The 22,296-nt window shown below is 35.2% G+C and overlaps 1 protein-coding gene across 2 annotated transcripts; it reads right to left on the bottom strand.

The window, feature by feature from the left end:
- Positions 1-4,880: 4,880 nt before the first annotated feature.
- Cenpk (centromere protein K) lies at positions 4,881-22,291 on the bottom strand. 2 transcript variants are annotated; one of them, XM_075977842.1, is made up of 10 exons: positions 22,211-22,291; positions 20,039-20,176; positions 18,722-18,778; positions 16,576-16,648; positions 15,227-15,273; positions 14,744-14,826; positions 14,558-14,656; positions 12,316-12,442; positions 8,758-8,811; positions 4,881-5,469 (listed from the first exon to the last, which is right to left on the bottom strand). In XM_075977842.1, the coding sequence occupies exons 2-10, from the start codon at positions 20,153-20,155 to the stop codon at positions 5,311-5,313; spliced, it is 816 nt and encodes a 271-aa protein (XP_075833957.1). In that variant the 5' UTR covers positions 20,156-20,176; positions 22,211-22,291; the 3' UTR covers positions 4,881-5,310. The 2 variants fall into 2 exon arrangements, with proteins under 2 accessions (XP_075833957.1, XP_075833958.1); XM_075977843.1 differs by lacking the exon at positions 18,722-18,778.
- Positions 22,292-22,296: the final 5 nt, after the last annotated feature.

Here is a 22,296-nt window from a genome sequence, read left to right on the forward strand (position 1 = left end):
AGATGTCTGTTAAGTCCATTCGCTTCATTACCTCCATTAATTCTCTTATTTCTCTGGTAGGTTTCTGTCTGATTGACCTGTCCATTGGTGAGAGAGGAGTATTGAAGTCTCCTACTATTAGTGTGTGTGGTTTGATGGCTGCCTTGAGTTTTAGCAATGTTTTTTTTATGTACGTGGGTGCTTTTATATTAGGGGCATAGATATTCAGGAATGAGACTTCATCCTGATGAACTGTTCCTGTTATGAGTATAAAATGTCCCTCTCCATCTCTTCTGATTGATTTAAGTTTGAAGTCAACTTTGTTAGAGATTAGTATGGCCACGCCTGCTTGTTTCGTAGGTCCATTTGCTTGATAAGCCTTTTCCCAGCCCTTTACTCTGAGTAGGTGCCTTTGTGGTTGAGGTGTGTTTCTTGTAAGCAGCAGAATGTTGGATCCTGTTTTCTTATCCAATCTCTTAGCTTGTGCCTTTTTATAGGTGAGTTGAATCCATTGACATTAAGTGATATTAATGACCAGTGGTTAACTCCGGTCACTTTTTTAGACGTAGAGTTTGTGTGTTTCCCTTCTTTGAGTTGTGTTGGTGAGGGGTCTCTAGATGTCTGAGATATTTTGGTCATTGTTGGACTCCTTGGTTAGTGATTTTCCTTCTATTACTTTCTGTAATGCTGGATTTGTGGCTACGTATTCTTTAAATTTGTTTTTATCCTGAAAAGTTTTATTTTCTCCATTTATAATGAACGAAAGCTTGGCTGGGTATAGTAGTCTGGGCTTGCATCCATGGTCTCTCAGTTTCTGCAGTACATCTATCCAGGACCTTCTGGCTTTCATGGTTTCCATGGAGAAGTCAGGTGTAAGTCTGATAGGTTTACCTTTATAAGTAACTTGGCCTTTTTCCTTTGCAGCTCTTAATATTCTTTCCTTATTCTGTATGCTTTGTGTTTTGATTATTATATGGCTAGGGGACTTTTTTTTTTTTTTGATCCAGCCTATTCGGTGTTCGGTATGCTTCTTGAACCTTCATAGGTGTATCTTTCTTTAGGTTGGGAAAGTTTTCTTCTATAATTTTATTAAATATATTTTCTGGACCATTGAGCTGCATTTCTCCTTCTTCTACTCCTATTATTCTTAGATTTGATCTTTTTATTGTGTCCCAGATTTCCTGAACGTTTTGTGATGAAAGTTTGTTGGACTTGCTGTTTTCTTTGATCAGTGTGTTTATTTTCTCTATGGTGCCTTCACAATCTGAGATTCTTTCTTCTATCTCTTGGATTCTGTTGGTTATGCTTGTTTCTGTAGTCTCTGTTTGTTTACTTAAATTTTCCATGTCCAGCCGGCCCTCTATTTGTGTTTTCTTCTTTGCCTCCATTTTAGTTTTCAAGTCTTGAACTATTTCCATTATCTGTTTGATTGTTTTTCCTTGGTTTTGTAGGGTATCATTTACTGACTTATTCAATTCTTCAAATTTCCTGTTATATTTCTCATCCATTTCTATAAAGGCGTTCTTTACATGCTGTTTAATGGCGTCAATCACTTTCATGAAGTCAATCTTTTCTACTTCTTCTTGATTAAGGTGTTCATGGCCCCCTGTTGTGAGGTCACTGGTTTCTGGTGGCTTCATGTTGCTTTTCAGATTGTTAGGATCTTGCATTGGCGCCTGCCCATCTTTTCCTCCGGATGCTCCCCTATGGATCTTCTTTTACAGGATCGGGTCTCCTTGCCTATTCATGTACCTTCCCAGTGATGGCTCTCGCCAGTGATGGCTCTCCTGGAGCCAAGATCAGATCACCGTGCCCAATGATGGCTCTCCCCAATGCTGGCTCTCCTGGCACAGAGATCAGGTCTCTGTGCCCAATGTTGGGTCTCCTGGCTCCGAGATCAGGTCTCTGTGCTTGTTGGGTATCTCGTAAACAAAGCGCCTACCTTGCTTGGTGCAGGCAGGTTAGTGAAACAAAGGAACTCCCGCCCGCTAGGTTGCCCTGAGGATTCGGAGGGACCCAGTGCCCAGACAGGCTGAGCTGGGTGATCTTATGTGCCCAAAGTCGGCAGGGGGGCCGAGGTGGGGAGGGTTCTGGATGCAAGCTGGGTGGGATAGGAAGAAAGAGGCAGTATGCAGGGAGTAGAGGCCCTGCAGAGAGCCCAAGAAGGATAGGGGGTTGAGGAACTTCTGAGTTCCCTGTCCCGGGCTGGTGCTGCGGGGTCAGAAACTCACCCCAATGTTGGGTCTCCTGGCGCCGAGATCCCATTTTATATTTTTTGCTTCTTTCTCAAAACTCAGGTGTTTATAGGTGTATAAATTGATATCCGGGTCTTCAATTTGGTCCTATTGGACCTCCTGTCTGTTTTTATGCAAATACCATGCTGTTTTCGTTCTACTACAGTAGCTCTGTAGTAGTTTGAAGTCAGAGCTTGGGATGCATCTAGAAATACCTTTATTATACAGGATTGTTTTGGCTATCCTGAGTGTTTTGCTTTTCTATATGAAGTTGAGTACTGTTTTTTCGAGGTCTGTGAAGAATTTTGCTGGGATTTTGATGGGCATTGCATTCACTATGTATTAAATGTAATGGCATTTCAATCTTATTTTAATAAATAAAGACTGCCTCAAGATCTGAGAATAAAACAGTCCTACTAGTCAGCCTTATAGACCAAATATAGTAACACACATCTTTAATCCCAGTTGCCACAATGACATGCGCCTTTAATCTCAGTAGTCACACTAGTTACCATAGAAATCGGGTGGTGCATGCCTTTAATCCCAGCCCTATAGAATAAAAAACGGGGCAAGACAGTTCTTAGATGCAGTTTCATTCTGAGATTCTAGGAGGCAGGATCACCATTTAATACTGAGCTCAAGGTAAGAGTCAGTGGCTGACTGTTTTGCTTTTCAGTATTCTGTCTGTGTGTATGCCTGCAGGCCAGAAGAGGGCACCAGACCTCATTACAGATGGTTGTGAGCCACCATGTGGTTGCTGGGAATTGAACTCAGGACCTTTGGAAGAGCAGGCAACGTTCTTACCCTCTGAGCCATCTCTCCAGCCCCCTGTTTTGCTTTTCAAATCTTCAGAATGAACTCTAATTTCTGACCTTGAGCCTTCATTTAACCATGTTTCAGATTAGTTTTGCTAAATCTGCCATTTTTATTATGGCAATTCTACCTACCCAAGAGCATGGGAGATCTTTCCACTTTTTGGTGTCTTCTTCAATTTCTTTCTTCAAAGACTTAAAGGTGTTGTCATCAAGTCTTTCATTTGTTTGATTGGAGTTATGGAGTGAGAAATCTTAATATAGGAGCATATCAAATAAAATATAATAGTCAACATTATTTCTTATTTCCTGGGGCTTAATTTCTAACAAGATAGATTGTGGCACGCTAAAACAAATTTGTTTGTAATTATCATTTATAGGAAAAATATTCCTAACCCAAAAATATTGGTATTCCTAACCTGAAATAATAAGGATTCAGATTATAGATTAAGAATCATCCAGTATTCTGCAATCTAATCAATGGGATTAAATCATGCCTTTGGCATTCAAACCTCTTTTTCTTCTTTTCCAAATAATATGTTAGCCTATCTTTGTCAATAAAAATGTAATTGTATAATAAAAAAAAGAATCATCCAGTAAATTCTATGCAAATATTCATTAGAAAAAATAATTTTCCTCAATCCCAGCACTACAAAACCAACAATTTTCAAATCTGAAACACACCTGGTCTCAATGTTTCAAATACAGAATACCCAATCTGTATCATATCTGAGTCAATGAAATAACAAATTCTATATATACACACTTTTTGCTAGTTTTTGGGTTTTGGAAACAGTTTATAGCTTTACCTGACCTGGAAGTTGCTCTCTAGACCAGGTGACCTCAAACTCACAGAGATCTGACTGCCTATTCATCCCGAATGCTGGGGTATTTTACTTATTTTAAGGAGGAGAAAATAAAATAAACAAGGAAAGTGTGACTTACAATAAGTAGAAAGCAGACAAAAGCACACATACGCTCTGAGAAAATATGATACTAAGCAAGTTTAGAATTCTCTAGTTTAGCATCTATATAATCCCGAGTCTTTAGAATATTTTATCTGAGAAAACTTTTATATGTTTATAAAAATATATCACACCATCAATAGTTACTTTTTAGAAAAAATTATAGAATCTTCAGTTTTAATGAGAATCAAGAGCAAATGAAAATAAGTTATCTAGCACATAACACTTATTAAAGTAATTTTCAGGGCTGAAGATGTAGCTCTGTTGATAGAATGCTTGCTTAGCATGAATGAGACCCTGAGCTCAGAACAAAGCACAACACACCTGCAGTCCAGGTAATTAGGAAGCCAGAAAGTTAGCAAACGTGAGGACAGTGAGAGCTACAGGAGACCCACCTCAAGGAAGAAAACAAACAAAAACCTCAAGCTAGTTTTAAATATTAGTTGTTTGTTTATTCTGTTATTTTGAGACAAGTCTCTCTATATAGCCCTGACTGTCCTGAAACTCACTTTGTAGACCAGGCTGGCCTGAAACTCACAGCAATCCTTCTGCCTCTAGCTCTCAGGAGCTAGGATTAAAGACATGGACAACCATGTCCACCTAAACATTAGCTTTTTATTATTTCAACTTATAACACATCTAGAAATAAAAGCCTATCCATAAACTTGATATGCAAATATATCATTTACTATATTAGATTGCTTACTTAATATGCATAATGTCCTGAATTTAATCCCCAGCACAAGAAAAAAAATTAAATAACTAAATAATTGTTAAATAATAAATAATTAAATAAATACGATTTAATAACAGAAGGAACTAAAAAAACGTGAACAATAGTAAAACAAGTTTAAAAATAAAAATGTTACATTAGCAAAACCACAAATTTTATTGTTTTATTTTGTTGGGATTTTTCTTCAGATATTTATGTTGTTATTTCAAAAATCACACATCCATAAGAATTTCCCAAAGAATATTGAAGGAGATATGGAACATTAAATGCTTCAAAAGTCTAGAATGTTTTTACTTATATTCTAACACACAGTTTAAAATTTCAACATATTGAGTGAACTGAAAAGGCATGTACAAAAGCAGTATAAGTGATTTCACAAAACAAAGAGGTAGTGAAGGCTTATAATCGCAGTCAGTCCTCAACAAGCCCAATGTCAGTTGTGATATACACGAGTCCCTATTTCTAAATATAAAAGGAAGATGGACTGTGGCTTTGATTTGCAAATAATATTCTTTATTTAAATCGTCCTGTGTTTGCTTTATCCGTGGATGACAAAAATCCATACTCTGTGAAAACAGACCATCATTTTACTGATGGAAGGCTTCCAATCTTATTTGTGTTGGATCTTCTGGATGTCTCAAAGCAATTCCATTACGCAGAAGCAGCTCAATATATGGTGGCCAAAATGAATCACTAATTTTAACATATGGATCATGTGGAGCATCAAACATTCTATTTATAAGCATCTAAAGAAAAAAATTATTAAAAATGAACTTTTTGTGGGAAAAAGTCTACATACTTTCATAAAACAATCCAAAGCTCATTGACTACTCCTCTCCTTGAAGGCTGCTCATAAACATTACAATTAAGCAATATCCAGTTTTAAAGACTACATTATTGGATGGAATATATATTCAAATGAAAACATTTCCTAAAACCTGCCTAAAAATATTTACAACTTTCCTATTGTTCTTAGTAGAATTCATTTAGGACATGGCAAGGATCACAAGAATTAAAAGTTAGATAGATAACGTATAGAAAATTTAGCTGGCTACATAGGCCCTGGATTTTATCTCCATCACTGAAGGGACAAAAATTAAAATTAGACAAACTACACAAATTTCAAAAGAAAGCTAGCAATACTCTCTGAATATCTGAAGGGGAAAGAAATAACCAGTTCAACCCTATTCTTTTGATAAATCTTCAAAACAGTTAAGTTGGCCATCATCAGTTCCTTCACTCTCTCCAGGAACGTTTGATCACTTTATCAAGGATATCAAAGGCTTACAACCAAATCTGACAAACATTTTTACAGGACAGCTCTTCCCAAACCATATTGACATGAAGTGGTGTCCCTTATTAGATTCTAAGGCGTTGAAAAACAGGATTCTCACCCTAGGTGAATATTAAGAGATGATTCAATAAAGAAAAAAATATATATATATATATATATATATATCATGTAATTTTATTCATCTATAATAAATAAAATTGTTATTTTTCGGGAGGTGGAACTAGAGAATATCATGTTAAGTGAAATAAGTGAAACTTAAGACACGCAAAAATCCTGTTTCCCTTATACTGAATCAGGACTTAAACTGGAGTATATGTGTGCATATGTGTGTAAATATGAATGGTGTGAAAGCAGAGCAGGGAGAAATTACAAATGTCCTTTATTATTCTGCCTCTTCATATACCTCCCAGTGTTTTAACAATTTATGAAACTAGAATTTAGAACTAAGAGGAATTTTGGATTCCTTAGGCACACATAATTCATGACAAATCATTAACTGCCAGGTAAATTTTAATTAAAGGCATTATTTTAAAGAACATGAAAAAGCATAATGCATACAAACATAAGGTTTTACAAAAGTGATTAAAATTGGTCTTCCAAGCCCTAATCTCAATTATGCTCATAATATTAAAATTTAAATTTATCAAATAAAAATATCGACTACCACTAGTTTTCTTATTTTAAGGCCTTCAGCCTGGGAAATGAAAAGGTCAGAATCCCCTTTCTTTTAAGTATCATGATAAAGAAATACTTTCATATTTTAGAGTAGCTGTTTATTTTACTTCAATTGAAAAGTTTATGAGCTAGATATATAACTGAGTGGCAAAACACTTGTCTATGGCAAGAACTTGCATTCCATCCCAATACCACAGAAACCAAACAAAGTGATCTTATTTCACATTTCTAGATTGATTAGATTACATTAATTAAAATTCTAATAAAAGACAGCAGAAATATGCTGAAAACACATTTAAAATGAGTATGTTAATTTTTCACTAAATTATAGCTTACATATTACTTATTTTTGTCACTCATAATATGAACTTCAGAGAGATATTTGGTTTTCTAAGTTTTATCCCATGGCATACCATTAAAATTTATAACCATGTGTTTCAGATAAAGTTTTCAATATTTTTCATAAAGTATAATTTAAATTTTTTATTGCATTTGCTTCTTTGTGTGCACATGCATATCTCCTCTGTCTATGTGCACACGTTTGTATATTCATCTTTGTGTATGTGTGTGCACTGACAAGTTGGAGGACACCTTGCAGGAATTGGCTCTCTCCATACACTACGTAGGTCCGAGGGATTAATTCACCCCACTGGGCTTTGCAGCAAGCACATTTAACCACTAAATGATCTCATTGGCCTAACGTGACATTTTTTATTTTAAAAAAGATAATACAACCAAGAAAAGTTACAGTTTCAGCTTAAACTAGTAAAATCAGGAATGTCTAAACAGATTCTGATTATAAATCAAAGAAATATTTCTATCTCGTGTTTCATAGCAAAAATATTTAATAGGAAATATTCTTAGGCAGCAAACCTGAGATTCTGTACCCAACACATTGAGTCAGAATGAAACATGCTTTCTGAAAACACTCTTCTCAATTTACTAGTCCTATAGCTGAGAGGAGAAGGGAACATATGCCCCCATCACTAATCCAGAAGCTATCTCCAACTGATAACCACTTGCAAACAAAAAATTAGTTTTCTCCAAGAGAATCGTACTGGGGAAACAAACCACTCTTAATCATACACGGAAGTAGATAGCCAAAAAAAAAACAAAAACGAAAACCAAAAAACAAATTCAATGGCATCGTTGGAGGTTGTCTCCTAATATTGTGGGAGGGCTTTTGAAAAACCTTATAAGTCTTAAGCATATATGAGTGTGTATATGCATATATATATACATATACGCGCGCCCGTGTGTGTGTGTATATGTGTGTGTGTGTGTGTGTGTGTGTGTGTGTGTGTGTGTGTGTGTGTGTGTAGGCTTCTGGGTTTTTGTTTATTTTACAGAATTACTTAGTGTATGAACGTCCATGTCTCTGTATCTGTATGTGTTTCTTGTGCTTTTTCTCTAGCTTTTTTTCTTCTGTTTATATTGTCCTATCCAATGTTTGGTTTTGTTTTATCTTATTTTATTTTATTATTACTCCTTAGATGCCTGTTTGTTTTCTCACAAAATGGGTTTAGATTCAGACGGGAGGGAAGGTGGGGAGGAGCTGGGAGGACTGGTGGGAGTGGAAATCTAATCAGAATACAGTGTATAAAAAATGTTCTAAATAAAGCAAAAAACATTTAAAAATTACAAAGTACACTACTACTTGCTTTTCATAAACTTCTCTGCCTAGAGTTTTCTAAAATAATTCATATATTTAATAACCTATCCAAAATTCAAACACATTTTATAATGCCAAAGATATCTTAAACCAAAATAAAGGTCAAACTAAAAAGGTTAGAATTAGTCTTTCTACTGTAATAAATGAAGCTTTTATATCAGGAAAAATTTTATATTCATTTATATGCTTTAGGTACAAGACTCAGTTGTAAACTAAATTTTATCAGCATAACAGCACAAGATGTTAAGGTGCAAATAGTAAATAACTAAATAAGAGACCTTATTAGAGAATCAAATATTCTTAATAGAAAATCAAAGTAGCATTTTTTTTGTCTTAAGTATAATTGTTCACAAAAAAGATAGCTCAAATTAAAAAATTTAAAACTACACTTACCTCTATTATTTCATGCAGTGTTATCAGTTGTGCATTTGATGTTTGCATGCATTTCTTTGAGAAATGTAAATAATAATTAACATTGGCAGAAATCAAACTATATGTTACAAAACTTAAAAACAATTTCTTACTTGTAATTATAGAAGGTAACTAAAGTCAAATTCTGAAAGTAAACAACATTATAATACAAGTTAGAATCTTTAAAATGTGAGGGAAAAATCTTCTATGATAGTAAAAAAATCCTTAAATTATTATAAAATACAATTCAAACAACCTATAAACAGACAATATATTATATTATACATATTGTATATGAAAATACAAAGTAGTATGTTTGAACCAGACAAAAATTCTCCAAGCAGATTGTATTCTATTGCATTTCAGGGAGGCTTCTAAGGGAACCTTCCTTGTAACCTCCCCATAGACTGACATTTCCTAATATTAATATTAACTCAATTCACCAAATTTTTTCTCTTCGAATAACATGAAATAACTCATCAAAAAATTGGAAGACAGTCACTATAATACTCAAGTGTTTCTCCTATTAATCCTCATTAGTCCCTTCAACTCTGTTTCATGACATAGATTTGAGAGCCCTCATTACTATAATTAAGGTTAAAAATTCCAGTGTTGCCTGGTGGTGGTAGCACACGCCTTTAACCCTAGCACTCAGGAGGTAGAGGCAGGCAGATCTCTGTGACTTCAGGGTCAGCCTGATGTACAGGACAAGTTCTAGAATGGGCTCCAAAGCAACAGAGAAATCCTGTCTTGGAAAAATAGACAGACAGACAGACAGACAGACAGACAGACAGACAGATTCCAGTCTCCCAAATGATACAGGTGTGATTTAACCATCAAGAATTAAAAAAAAAAAAAAACTTGCTTTGATAACTGAAGATGCTAGAATGTTATTCATTAAATTTCTGGACATCTATTTAATATTGTTAACTTCTGAGCATTATATAACCTAAAATGCAAAGTACTGGGCCAGGCATGGTGGTGGCACATGCCTCTAATCCCAATATAGGAGGAAGAGGCAGTCAGAACTTTATGAGTTTGAGGTGAGCCTGGGCTAAATTGTGAGTTTAGGTTAGGCTACATAGTAAAACTCTGTCAAGAGAGAAAGAGAGAGAGAGAAAAAAAAATGTGTGTGTGTGTGTGTGTGTGAGAGAGAGAGAGAGAGAGAGAGAGAGAGAGAGAGAGAGAGAGAGAGAGAGAGAGAGCAAAACACAATTATTCTTGAAGAAAGATAACTGAATAAAGCTGGATCTCAAAATCTAATACCTAAGTAAAAAAATACTGTTATTGGTGGAGAAAGCATAGTTACAGAACTAACTAGCTAAAAGTAAAAGAGATTAAATTTAAATAGTTTTGCTGAAGTCATAGAAATTATTCTTAACAAATCATTTGGTTAAAAAATTATTGGGTTAAGAAGCTGGAAAGATAGCTTAGTGGTTAAGAGCACTGTCTGTTCTTCCAAAAAACTTAGGTTCAATTCCTAGCACTGACATGGTGGCTCACAACCGTTTATAACTCACACATGTGGAATACAAATATATATGAGTCAGAACACCTAGATGCATAAAACAATAAATAAAAAAGAAAACCAAAAAGATTTAAAAATATTATTGGCTGAAATTTAAGAGCTGGTAGAAAAAAAATAAGTAATGAATCAAATATAAAAGAATAAAAGGTAGGGCTGGAGAGATGGCTCAGTGGTTAAGAGCATTGCCTGTTCTTCCAAAGGTCCTGAGTTAAATTCCCGGCAACCACATGGTGGCTCACAACCATCTGTAAAGAGGTCTGGTGCCCTCTTCTGGCCTGCAGACATGCACACAGACAGAATATTGTATACATAATAAATAAATAAATATTAAAAAAAAATAAAAGGTAAATACACATACTAATCTAAAGTTTTGGTTTTGGGGGGGTATTTGTTTTGTTTTTGTTTTAGTTTTCCAAGACAGGATTCCTCTGTAACTTTAGAGCCTTTCCTGGACCTCACTTTGTAGACCAGGCTGACCTTGAACACACAAAGATCCTCTTGCCTCTGCCTCCTGAGTACTGGAATTAAAGGTGCGCCACCACTGCCTGGCAAAACCATAGATTTTTTAATACAATATAAATACTGAAAGCAAAAAATTAGAATGGGGGTATAGATAGAAAATTGCTAATTTTCTCATTTCCATATCAGTAAATTCATACTACTTAAAATTGAAACATGAAGTCATACAAACTTAGAACATTTCATATTTTTCATAATTTGTTTTTTCTACTAGAGGTCTCTAGTGCTCAAATCATTTAAAGCAAAGAAATATTTATCTGAGCTCAACATTTTACCTTCATTTTTCTTCTATGAAAGTTAATTAAAATCACATTTATCATTCATGATATAGTAACAAGTATAAAATCCCACTGCTCCTATCAGCCATCAATCTATTTCTATACAAATTGTGTTTAGAACAATGACTTCATTTTAGTAAGAACCATGTTAGTGACTCAGTAACATGTTAATGATAAGAAGAGACTTGGGGGGCTGGAGAGATGGCTCAGAGGTTTTAAGAGCACTGATTGCTCTTCCAGAGGTCCTGAGTTCAGTTCCCAGCAACCACATGGTGGCTTACAACCATCTATAATGAGATCTGGTGCCCTCTTCTGGCATACAAACATACATGGAAGGAATGTTGTATACATAATAAATAAATAAATCTAAAAAAAAAATTAAAAAAAAAAAGAAGAGACTTGGGTTTTTAGCCTTTTTTTTAATTCACAATTAAGTTGTAATGTTCATTGTCAAAAGTGGAATTTTGTATCTCAAAAGTATGTGTTGACACTCAAATGCAATTGTATATGGAAACAAGACCATAATAAGTAATCAAGTGTTAAATGAGGTCAGCAGGGTTGGGGCCAAAACCAAAATGAGAGGTGTGTGTGTGTGTCTGGTGTGCTCTGTACCGGCAAGACAATAAGAAAACTTAAAAAATTCTTTTCTCCCTGAATGCAGGCCAGAAATCATGTGAACAGAATGAGAAGGTGCCAGCTCCCAGCCAGGAATAGAGCTAATCAGAAACTAACCCTGACAGGACTTTGATCTTGTACTTTTTAATGAAAAATAAATTCCATTTTTATGCCAAGGTGTTTGGTTATGGCAGCCCACTAATAAAGTATCAATGCTGGCAAGATAAATAGAAGCAGAAAGGGACAGAGGTAAACAGATGCAGTGGAAGTAAAGAGATTTCCTTTATGTTGTTCTCTGATCTCCAAACACAGGATGTGCAACACATGCATGTGCACACTATCTGCACATATCATATGCACACAAATAAAATATAAAATCTGTAAAAATGTCTCCAACAAATTCCCTTTTACTAAATAATAAAGTAGCTCTAATTCTTCAATGACTATAACAGGATGAAGGCGTATTTGTGTATGTCTCCTTATGCCTTCATTCCTTTGCTTTTGTTTACACACACACACATATTCAACTACAATTCATATTCAACACATATTCAAGCTACAATTATAACAATCTAAAAGAATATCTTCTCTGAAACTTACCTTTTTCTTTTTACTAGTCCCATCAGGCAGAGGAAAATGATCTTCTAAAAACTCACCCAAGGTAAACAGAAGTTTCTCCTTAAAATCTTTTATACTAAGCATCTTAGCTTTCAGCTCTTTAAAGATTCTAACAATAAAAAATAATAAGGCAAATATTTAACTGATAAAATACATTTGTGCATGCTTCTGGTTATACATGAAGCTGATCAAAGTTGCTGAAACTTCATTTGATCCACATAATTAGAGAATATTCTTTATAACATGTAATGACACTAGTAAACCATTCAAAAAAGAAGAAACAACTAATAGTTGGCAAAAATTTGGGCAAGTGTTAGATTCCTAATAAAATGAGACATCTTTTTTTTCAAATTTCACTTTATATTGATTTTTTGTGGATTTTACTGATATGGGATGGCCTTCTGTAGGTGTTGCTTTTACTGGCTAATGAATAAAGCTGCTTTGGCCTATGGCAGGGCAGAATATAGCCAGGCTGGAAAAGATAGAGAGAGAGAGTAGGCAGAGTCAAGGTAACGCCAGGTAGCTGCCGAAGAAGGATGCCACTGGAACCTTACGGGTAGGTCACAGTCTCATGGTTATACACAGATTAATAAAAATGGGTTAATTTAAAATGTAAGAGCTAGCAAGAAATACACCTAAGTCATTGGCCAAACAGTTTTGTAAGTAATATAGTTTGTGTGATTATTTAGGTCTGGGCGGCCAGGAAACGAATAAACAGTCTCCAGTTACATTTCACATCATGCATCTCAATTCCACATTTCCCCATCTCTTCCCATCTGTCTTTCTACCCTTGTAACATCTTGCCCACAGGATAAAACAAGATAAAATTTAAAAGAGAAAAAAAGAAAAGAAAAATCTCATGGAAGCTGTAGTGTGACACAGGGAACCAAACAGTCCTTTAGTGCATATGTTGTTACTTGCAAGTGTTTATTATGTTGAGTTGTTAGTCTGGTTTGAGATCTCTGGTTTTTACTATATCATCAACATTAGGCCCTCACTAAGGCTCCTCTTAGGTATCCTGTTGTCCTGTGTCATGGAGATCCCATAACTTTGGGTATGTAGGACCAAGCCCTTCATGTGCTCTAGCAGATCATAGACAGGAAAGATGTTGGGATGGGCCAACTCATAGCTCTAGTTCTCGGTCTGGGTGGCTGCTGGGTTGATTATGGTCCAACTCTCCTTCATCCTCAATACCAGGATGAGCTCTCTAGAACTGCCCCAGTTAGTTCACCCTAAGTAGTAATCAAGGGGAGGTACTGATTCTCCTACCTCATAACCTCTGGGTTGTCTTGCCAACACCTACAACCCCTGGGCCAGCTCTACTAACCTGTCAAGTCAAGGTGTAGGGGCCACTCTGCCAAGTGCTGTAGCTGGTAAGAGGCAGAGCTAATCCTCTCCCTCTAGTGACCTCAGGGACTGCTCTCCCACTGATCACAGGCTTCAGTGGGCATGGGGACGGAAGTATCTCTCCCTTGCCCATACCACATGGTAGATGAGGGGTCGGGCACAATCTCTCATGATGACATTCTCAAGGTCAGCTCTGCTGTCCCTGGCAGGGTACAGGGCCATTCTCCCTAGTTCTGCATATGGTAAGGGGCAGGGTTACCTCTCCTCTGCCACTGGTGGCAAGGGGCAAGGAGGGTAGGACGTCTTTCCTTTCCCCTAACCACCACATGGTAGACAAGGGGTGCAGGGCCAATTCTCCCCCTCTCATGATCTCAGGACAGGCTCATCTGTGCCCCCATCAGCAGGATCAGCACTACTATGGTACCCCAGTGAGGTGCAGGGCTTACTCTCCTGAGTGCTGTATATAGCGAGGGGTGAGAGATAAGGGGAGGGCATCTCTCCCCACCCACACTACATGACAAATGAGAATGGGCCTGCATTTATGCCCTCAGTGTGTGCTCAGCTGCATCATCACCAGTAGGGATAGCTCTACTGGGGTGCCCAGGTGAGATGCAGGACCTGTTTTCCCAAGTGTTACAGCAGGTGAGACGCTGGGCCAGCTCACTTGACTTCAGGGCCACCTCTCCCACCTATAAGTGGTGAGGAGGAAGTAAGGAGAAGATATCTCCCCTTTGTTCACACCACATGGCAGATGAGAGGCAGGGACATTTATCCCATGCTCAAACTGGGCCACCCTTTGATCTACTTTAATATAAAAAAATACCTTCTCAAAAAAAAAAAATGTGCTTGAAAAAATCTAGAATACAATATTAAGTACCTTGATACAGAAAATGTCACATCGCGGTTTTTCAAATCACTGTGCAATACATTAAGAGATTCCAGAATCTGTTGTTGTTCATCCAACCACTGTTGCTCCCTTTAAACATGGAAAACAATCCAGTCAAATAAATATTTAAGTGTCAACTCAGTATATACCAATGATTAATAGAAATTACAAGTTTACCTTTCTAAGTCTTCCTTTAACTTTTCATTCTTTGATTGAATAGTAGATACTACCATTTCAAGATTACATTTCAATTCTTGGAACTAAAATAAAAGATGTAAGTTAATACTTAGTCTTTTGGCTTATACATAGTTTAGTGCCCAAATGATACTGAAATTGGTATAGAATATCTCAAAATAGAAGCCAATAGTAAAAATGGCTAGCAGAAACAATTTGAAATGGTAAATACATAGCACCCAGATGGTTTTTGGTGACACATCAATAATAAATATAACATATAAGAAGTTTCAAGCTACATATTTTAATTCTAAACTGAAATTAAATTAGAATTGTTTTTAGTAGATTAGGTCTCTTTACTAATGAGTAAACAAGTAAATGTTAATATTTTTGGAGTGGTTCAGTCTAACTCTTATGTCATAAGCTGAACTAAAACAGTTCTAATTATAAATTATTTGGAAATACTACAAATCCTAAATGGCTCACCTCTTCTTTTCCTAATGTTATCAAAACATCTTCAGTCAGGGGAGTTACTACAAAAATAAAACAAAGTCATATACACACTTCGTTAATTCTCAAAAATTTGATTTTGTGGCTTTTTTGAGATATCTCTTTTTCCATCCCACTTATATTACCAAACTTTTGTAAAATATATTCATTTTTGTGATTTCTAGATTAACATCTTTGAACAAAAAAACCCAAGTAAATAACAAGAGATAAAGCTGATATTAATGCATTTTTAAAATGTCTTTTTCTTCCTAAGACCTTAGAAGCATGCTTAATAATGAATGAACTCCTAAGACCTTTTTCTCTATATCTATATAATCTACATATATGTACATATATATCAAAAGGTGTATTTCTTGTCATTGTTGGTATTATAAGAATAGCACATCAGATATATTAGCATGGTTTTTCACTCAGCAGAACTCCCATAATATAGAAATAGTTCATCATTTAATAACTGTATATTAATTATGTATACATATGTATATATCATAATGTAGTGTAATTTCTAAAATGGAATACTAATACTGTACTAGGCATCTTTTTATGTCTTTATGTACTAGTGCTTTTAATGTCAAGGAGCATACTCCCAGAAATGGAATTATATAGAATAAAATGCAAAATGTAAAGAGAAAACCAGATACAAAAACACATGGCACAAAAAAACATGGCTAAATAAATAAATACATGGCACAGGAAGCTTAAGACTTTCATAATAATATAATAATAATCAAATCTACTAGTTGGATATTACAACTATAACATTTTAACCCATCTTCTATTCTTTAAAAATAGGCAAAAAATATATTTGGCTCCCATAGGACAAGACAAGAAGTAGCATAAAAACTACACGTTCCCTATTCTAAAAAGCATATAAAGTAATTTTTCCACTGTGCAAGTTTCAGTTCACGGTTTCTACTGAAATCAAGGTACTGTTTTTGAGGGTCAAATAATAACTATAATAAGGTCCTCATTATAAAGGATATTATACTCTAACATAAGAATTTAATGTACAAAGGAAAGAAAAATTGAGTGGTTCCTAGTAGCAATTGACCACGGACAATTTCAAGTACAAATGCATCTTGCCATTTTTGAGATCATTAATTTGTTTGTGTGTTTGTTTCGTTTTGTTTTGTTTTCTAAGACACAGATTCTCTATATAACAGTTCTGGTTATCCTGAAACTCACTTTGTAGACCAGGCTGGCCTTGAACTCACCCTCTACCTCCTAGTGCTGAGATGAAAGGTATGTACCACCACCGCCCAACAAAGTGATTAATTGGATATGCCCTTGTCAATAATATCTGAACCTAAAAATAAGAATCTTACTTTCAGGTGTTCTTTTGTTCCAGTGATCAAGTTCAGCAGTCAGACATTTGATTTGCATAGAAAGTAATGAGACCTGTTAAAAAAAAAAGATTTCAAGGTATTTCTAGTAGAATATTGATGAAAATATAATCAACACTGTAATGCTAGTTCAAAAATAAGTGTTATCAAAACAGTATCACTAAACAGGTTCTAATACCATACTAACTATAGCTCATAAATGGCTTTTACAGCAACGTTATTGAAAATAAAGAATTCTGCTTTACGACCAAAACTAAAGGAACCTACATACATTACATTTACTTCCTAAATATACCTTTAAAAAAGACAAAAAAAAGCTAACATAGCAAGACATTCTCCCCACACACAAAAAAAAATAGAATGTTATGTCTTACCAGGATTTTCAGCCAATTTTTTTTTTAAATATGTTCACCCCCCCCCATGATTTTTAAAAATATTGTAACTGCTTTTAATTGTACTGAAAAAGAAATGTAAATATGTATGTGAAGATAATGGTCAGACTAGTTTCAGAGCTACATATAAAAAGCATTTTTTAAAAATACATTAGTACTTTGCAAAATATATATTATCCTGAGACAAATTATGGTATGTTTTTGGTATGATAAAGACAAATTTAATTATGCTATAAAAGAAACAACTCTTTCTAATAATAAAGCAAGAATAATATTTTGAAAGTAATAAATTTTCTATAAAAAATGTCTAACTTTTTGCTTCAGAAAAGAGATTAAGCCAGGTATAGTGAAATAAGCTTGCAAATCAGGACTCAGAGACACAGGTCAAGAACAGCTTCAGCAACATGACAAGTTCAAGCTAGAGCGGGCTGCATGGGACCATTTCTTTAAAAACAAACAAAACACAGAAAACCGAGTTTGAGTGCTAAAGGCATGGTGGTACTACACATGCAGAAATGAGGTATCAAAGCAAACCAGAAACTCCTACCTCTTAAAAGCCCTGCTAATAGCCATCAGCCCTTGACTTGGATTTCTGAACTTGGAACTCACTTCCTCTCAACCTTAGCCATACACCTCTTCCCTGAGCTGATTTGATTCTACATCCATTCACCATAATAAACCTTAGCCACAAGAAGACTAAGTCCTATGAGTCCTCTGTGACAATCATCAAACTTACAAATGACCACAAGGACCCGCAACACAACAGAAATTACAAAACTATATTCTTTGCCTGTTTGTAACTTAGGACAGTACATGCTTTTATGTATATAAAACTCCTCGCAAAGTCAGTGCTTGGTATATGGGATGAAAACCACTCACATTTCTTTGTAGGTTTAGTGTCCAGGGATTCATATTTTGTAAGGTCTTAATTTCTACAGTTAAGGAACCATATTTTCCCAAGGAAAATGATAGGCTAGTTAACACACGATAATGCACTTAAAAATGGTATATTCAGTTAGACATTTACAGTACATTGCATATGTGCAGACTCTAAAACATTTTATGGATACAAAAAATATATTGGGATCTCCAATATTTGGTGTATAAAAGTTTACAATAGTATTTTCTTGATGAATTGCTCCTTTTATTAACATGTAGTATCCCTTTTTAAATATCTCTTCTAAGTATTTCTGGTTTGAAGTTTATTTTGCCAGTCATAAGGATAGCTATGATTGTCTGCTTACATTTTCTGTTTCCTTGGTATTTTTTCCATCCTTTGATACTAAGTTTTGGAGAATTTTTGCTGTAAAAATGTGTTTTTTGGAGATAATATCTAGTTGGTTGTGGGCTGATTTTTTACTTTAAATAGAAGGGTTTTCTGTTTCAGGATATAGGTATTAGAGTCAGTGAGATGGTTCCGCAGGTAAAGTGCTTGTTGCACAAACTACCTGGCCACCTGAATTCAATCCCTGAAGCCTATGCAAAGGTGGAAGGAGAGAAATGACTTCACAAAGTTGTTCTCCGACCCCACCACATAAACACACACTGTGGCATGCATTGCCCCTTATCCCCATCATATGCATACACACACACACATACACAAAATAATCTTTAATTATAAAAGAATATAGGTATTAACAAAGTTGTTATATTGGAATAAATATAAGCAGATAAATTTTTTCCAAAAAGCATGAATTCTGCTTACCTATTTTCTAGAACAGAGTATAAGTTCATACCTGAGCATTTGAGCTAGTGAGTGTCTCCGTTCCAATGAGTGACAATTTATTCTGGCACTTGATTTAAAAAGTAAAAAAAAAACAAGTGGCATAATCCATAGACAATTACCTTCTCCTCCCTTTTTATATTAGCCCCATACAACAAACATCCTTCTAAAAAACCATGGGAGTTAAGAGAACAAGAAAGTACTATAGAACAATAACAAAATAAGTAACTAAAAACGTAAGAAAATAAACATCCAAGAGACATTGTTTACCTGACATTAAAAACATCTAACAATGTTAATGATTGGATTTGATAGTTGAAAATATGAGTAACTTAAGTCTTATCTGTCCTCATTTCTGGTTGTAATAATTTTTTTAAAATATTTATTTATTTATTATGTATACAATATTCTGTTTGCGTGTATGTCTCCAGGCCAGAAGAGGGTACCAGACCTCATTACAGATGGTTGTGAGCCACCATGTGGTTGCTGGGAATTGAACTCAGGACCTTTGGAAGAGCAGGCAATGCTCTTAACCACTGAGCCATCTCTCCAGCCCCCATGGTTGTAATAATTTTAATATTTAAGTTATTGTTAAATCCAAGTTTTGATAGAGAAAATAACAAAAAAGAATTATAAAAATTATCTAATAAGTACATTAATGATATACAGTACCAAAGATTTTGCTAAACGATTTTTTTAAAAAATACTCCATTCATCTTTCCTGCTCTGACGGTTTAGTGACAGAACAGGATGCTATCTATATACATAAAAAAATCATTCATCACTTCTGCTCTGACACGTTCCTGAAGTACTACGTGTATCTGTAACTTATGTCATATATTGTGGTATGCTAAAAAGAAATCTTACCAAAATAACATAGTGTACCAAGTGTCTCTAGTTCATTAAAATAAATATATATATATACATAATTTAAAGTTCAACATTTGTATTAATGTTACACTCATAATTCTTATAATTATATATTATATAATAATGTGTTATATATTATATTAATTAATATTATTATATTAATATATTATTAATTATTGTTATATATTATTTATTGTTATATATTATTTCTATTTCTATATTCTACTGACCAAAAACAGGTACTGAAATAAAATCTCCTTGAGAGCCAGAACTACAATCATTTTTTTTCTTTCTACAGTTTACCTAGTATAAAGTTTCTTAAGAGAACACTTTATAAGTTTTACATATAAAATATATATAATTTATAAAATAAGAACTATGGGGAAACTAACACCATTTCCTAAGTTTATTATGTAATTTTATATTAACTAACATATCACTTTTACCTATTCATACTTACATCTTCCATGTCTTTCCACATTTTTTCACACTGTTTAATAAGTTCTTCCTCAGTATCTATAACAACTTCCATATCTGTAGTAATATCTGGATGTAGTTCTGGTTGATTCTCTGACATATCCTTTACAGTTTTCTTCACCTTAGTGGAAAAATTAAGCAAAAAAGATACATGCATTTGGCAACCATTTGCTGAATGTAGCAGTGACTAACAGACAAAAGTCCTTTGAGAAACATGAGCACAATACTGTTGCAGGGAGTATCTAAGTATTAGCCACTGTAGAAAAGAATATCGATGTAACAGCAAAAACCAGCAACACAACTACCATAGGACCCAGAAATTCCACTAGTAGACATATATCCAAACATATGAAACTACTATGTTGAAAAGATACCTGTCTACAATCTCTTGTTTACCACAGCACTATTCACAATAACCCAGATATGATCAACTGTAAGGTCCTTCTCTTGTAATAGGAGGGGCAGTAAAGGAGCAAGATACAAATAGATACAGATAGAGTAGATGTGTTGGCAAGAGCATGTGGAAGCTGTGTTTGGATTACTTCTTCCTAGTAAGTGAAATGTTATTATGTTAATTATGTTAACTATGTTATTATGTTAATCAGTTGTGAGTAAGGATAGATAGAAGGATTCAAAATTTAAGAGCAGATACAGCCAGGTGTGGTGAACCATGCCATTAATCTCAGCAGGTAAAGGCAGATGGAATTCTGTGAGTTCAAGGACAGCCTGGTATAGTAAGGGATTTCAGGGCAGCCAGGACTATATAAAAGAAAAACCCTGTTTCAAGCAAGAGAGGTGGGCTGGAGAGATAGATTATCCCTTAAAGTTGTTACAACCAAAAATTTAAGAGTAGAGGTGGAAAGGGTGTAAAATGGCTATATAAGAGAACTCAAAAAATATAAAGCAGTTTTGGATAGTGGCCAATTAAAACAATAATGAGCTGGGCAAGGTGCTACACGCCTTTAATCCCAGCACTTAGTAGACAGAGGCAGGTGTATCTCTGTGAGTTCAAGACCAGTCTGGGAATTCCAGGATAGCCAGAGCTCCTACAGAAAGAGACCCTGGCTTGAAAAGCCATAACTAATAAAAATAGTAATAGTAATAAAAATAGCAGCATATTAAAAAGGATGACAGTCATCCAGAAGCTAAAATTTTTCAAATAAAGAAAAGTGATGGGCTGGAGAGATGGCTCAGAGGTTAAGAGCAGTGGCTGCTCTTCCTGAGGGCCTGAGTTCAAGTCCCAGCAACCACATGGTGGTTTGCAACTATCTAATGAGATCTGGTGCCCTCTTCTGGCCGCCAGGCAAATATGCAGGCGGAACACTGTAGGCATAATAAATAAATCCTTAAAAAAAAACTTGTTTCTTTTTTTTAAATGATAAAAAAAAGGCTGCTGCAAAGAATAGGAGTTGATAATTTATCATGAGATTTAAAGGTAAGTAAATTTACGAAAATAGATGGAGAAATAACCAGAGGGCTTCTAGGCTACAATGTCAAATGTAAATCACAATAAACACCACCCCAAAGTATTTTTTACTCATATGGACTTAAGTTTATATTGCTTAACCATAAGTTACCAACAGAGTTGTAAAACATCTAAATAGATACAACACTATACCATGTTTCTATGCCCTTTAAGTCAGTAATGTAAGGATGTCAATTCTCCCCAAATTTAATTATTTTATCTTAAGTCTAAAAAGTGACAAAAAAAAGTCGCACTGGAAGAGTAAATTCTAAAATCTATATAGAAATATAGAGATCCCAAAATACCAAAGATCCATTGCATAAAACTAAAATGTAAAGTCGGCTCATGAACACCGAACACAACTGCTCACAGACACACGCAAGTCAAAGAGAATATTCTAATAGTGGGAGCCTATCTTATAGTAAATCCAAAATATAGTCTGGCTGATAGAGATGTACTTCATTCTTTTAACAAAAAGTTCTCCCCAACCCCTCCCGCCTGCCCCTCTATCTTTTTCTGGGATCACCAGCTAGGTTCTGGAACGCCAAGGCCCTGGAGGCTGAGAGAGGGGGGCATCCAGTTCCCGGGCTGTAAGTATTCGATTGTTTGGGGGGGCGGGTCCCCCAAACTTGCGAGCTACCATCCTCGACAGGAAACTAGGGCTGTCACAGCGCTTTCCCCCTTGCTTACCCAGCCAGAACCAATCTCAACTCCACTCAGCACTCAGGCCGCCACACCGCTCCCGTCACCGGCCAGGTCGCGGCGGTTTGCGCGCG

Source organism: Microtus pennsylvanicus, chromosome 6, assembly GCF_037038515.1.
Source record: "Microtus pennsylvanicus isolate mMicPen1 chromosome 6, mMicPen1.hap1, whole genome shotgun sequence".
Classification (NCBI taxonomy): Eukaryota; Metazoa; Chordata; class Mammalia; order Rodentia; family Cricetidae; genus Microtus; species Microtus pennsylvanicus.

Coding starts and splice junctions, on each gene's coding strand:
- Cenpk (XM_075977842.1), bottom strand. CDS start 20,155: ATGTCAGAGAATCAACCAGAACTACATCCAGATATTACTACAGATATG. Junction 8,812..12,315: donor GGACTAGTAAAAAGAAAAAG/GTAAGTTTCAGA, acceptor CATTTCTCAAAG/AAATGCATGCAAACATCAAA. Junction 5,470..8,757: donor CACTGCATGAAATAATAGAG/GTAAGTGTAGTT, acceptor TTTTTTCTTTAG/ATGCTTATAAATAGAATGTT.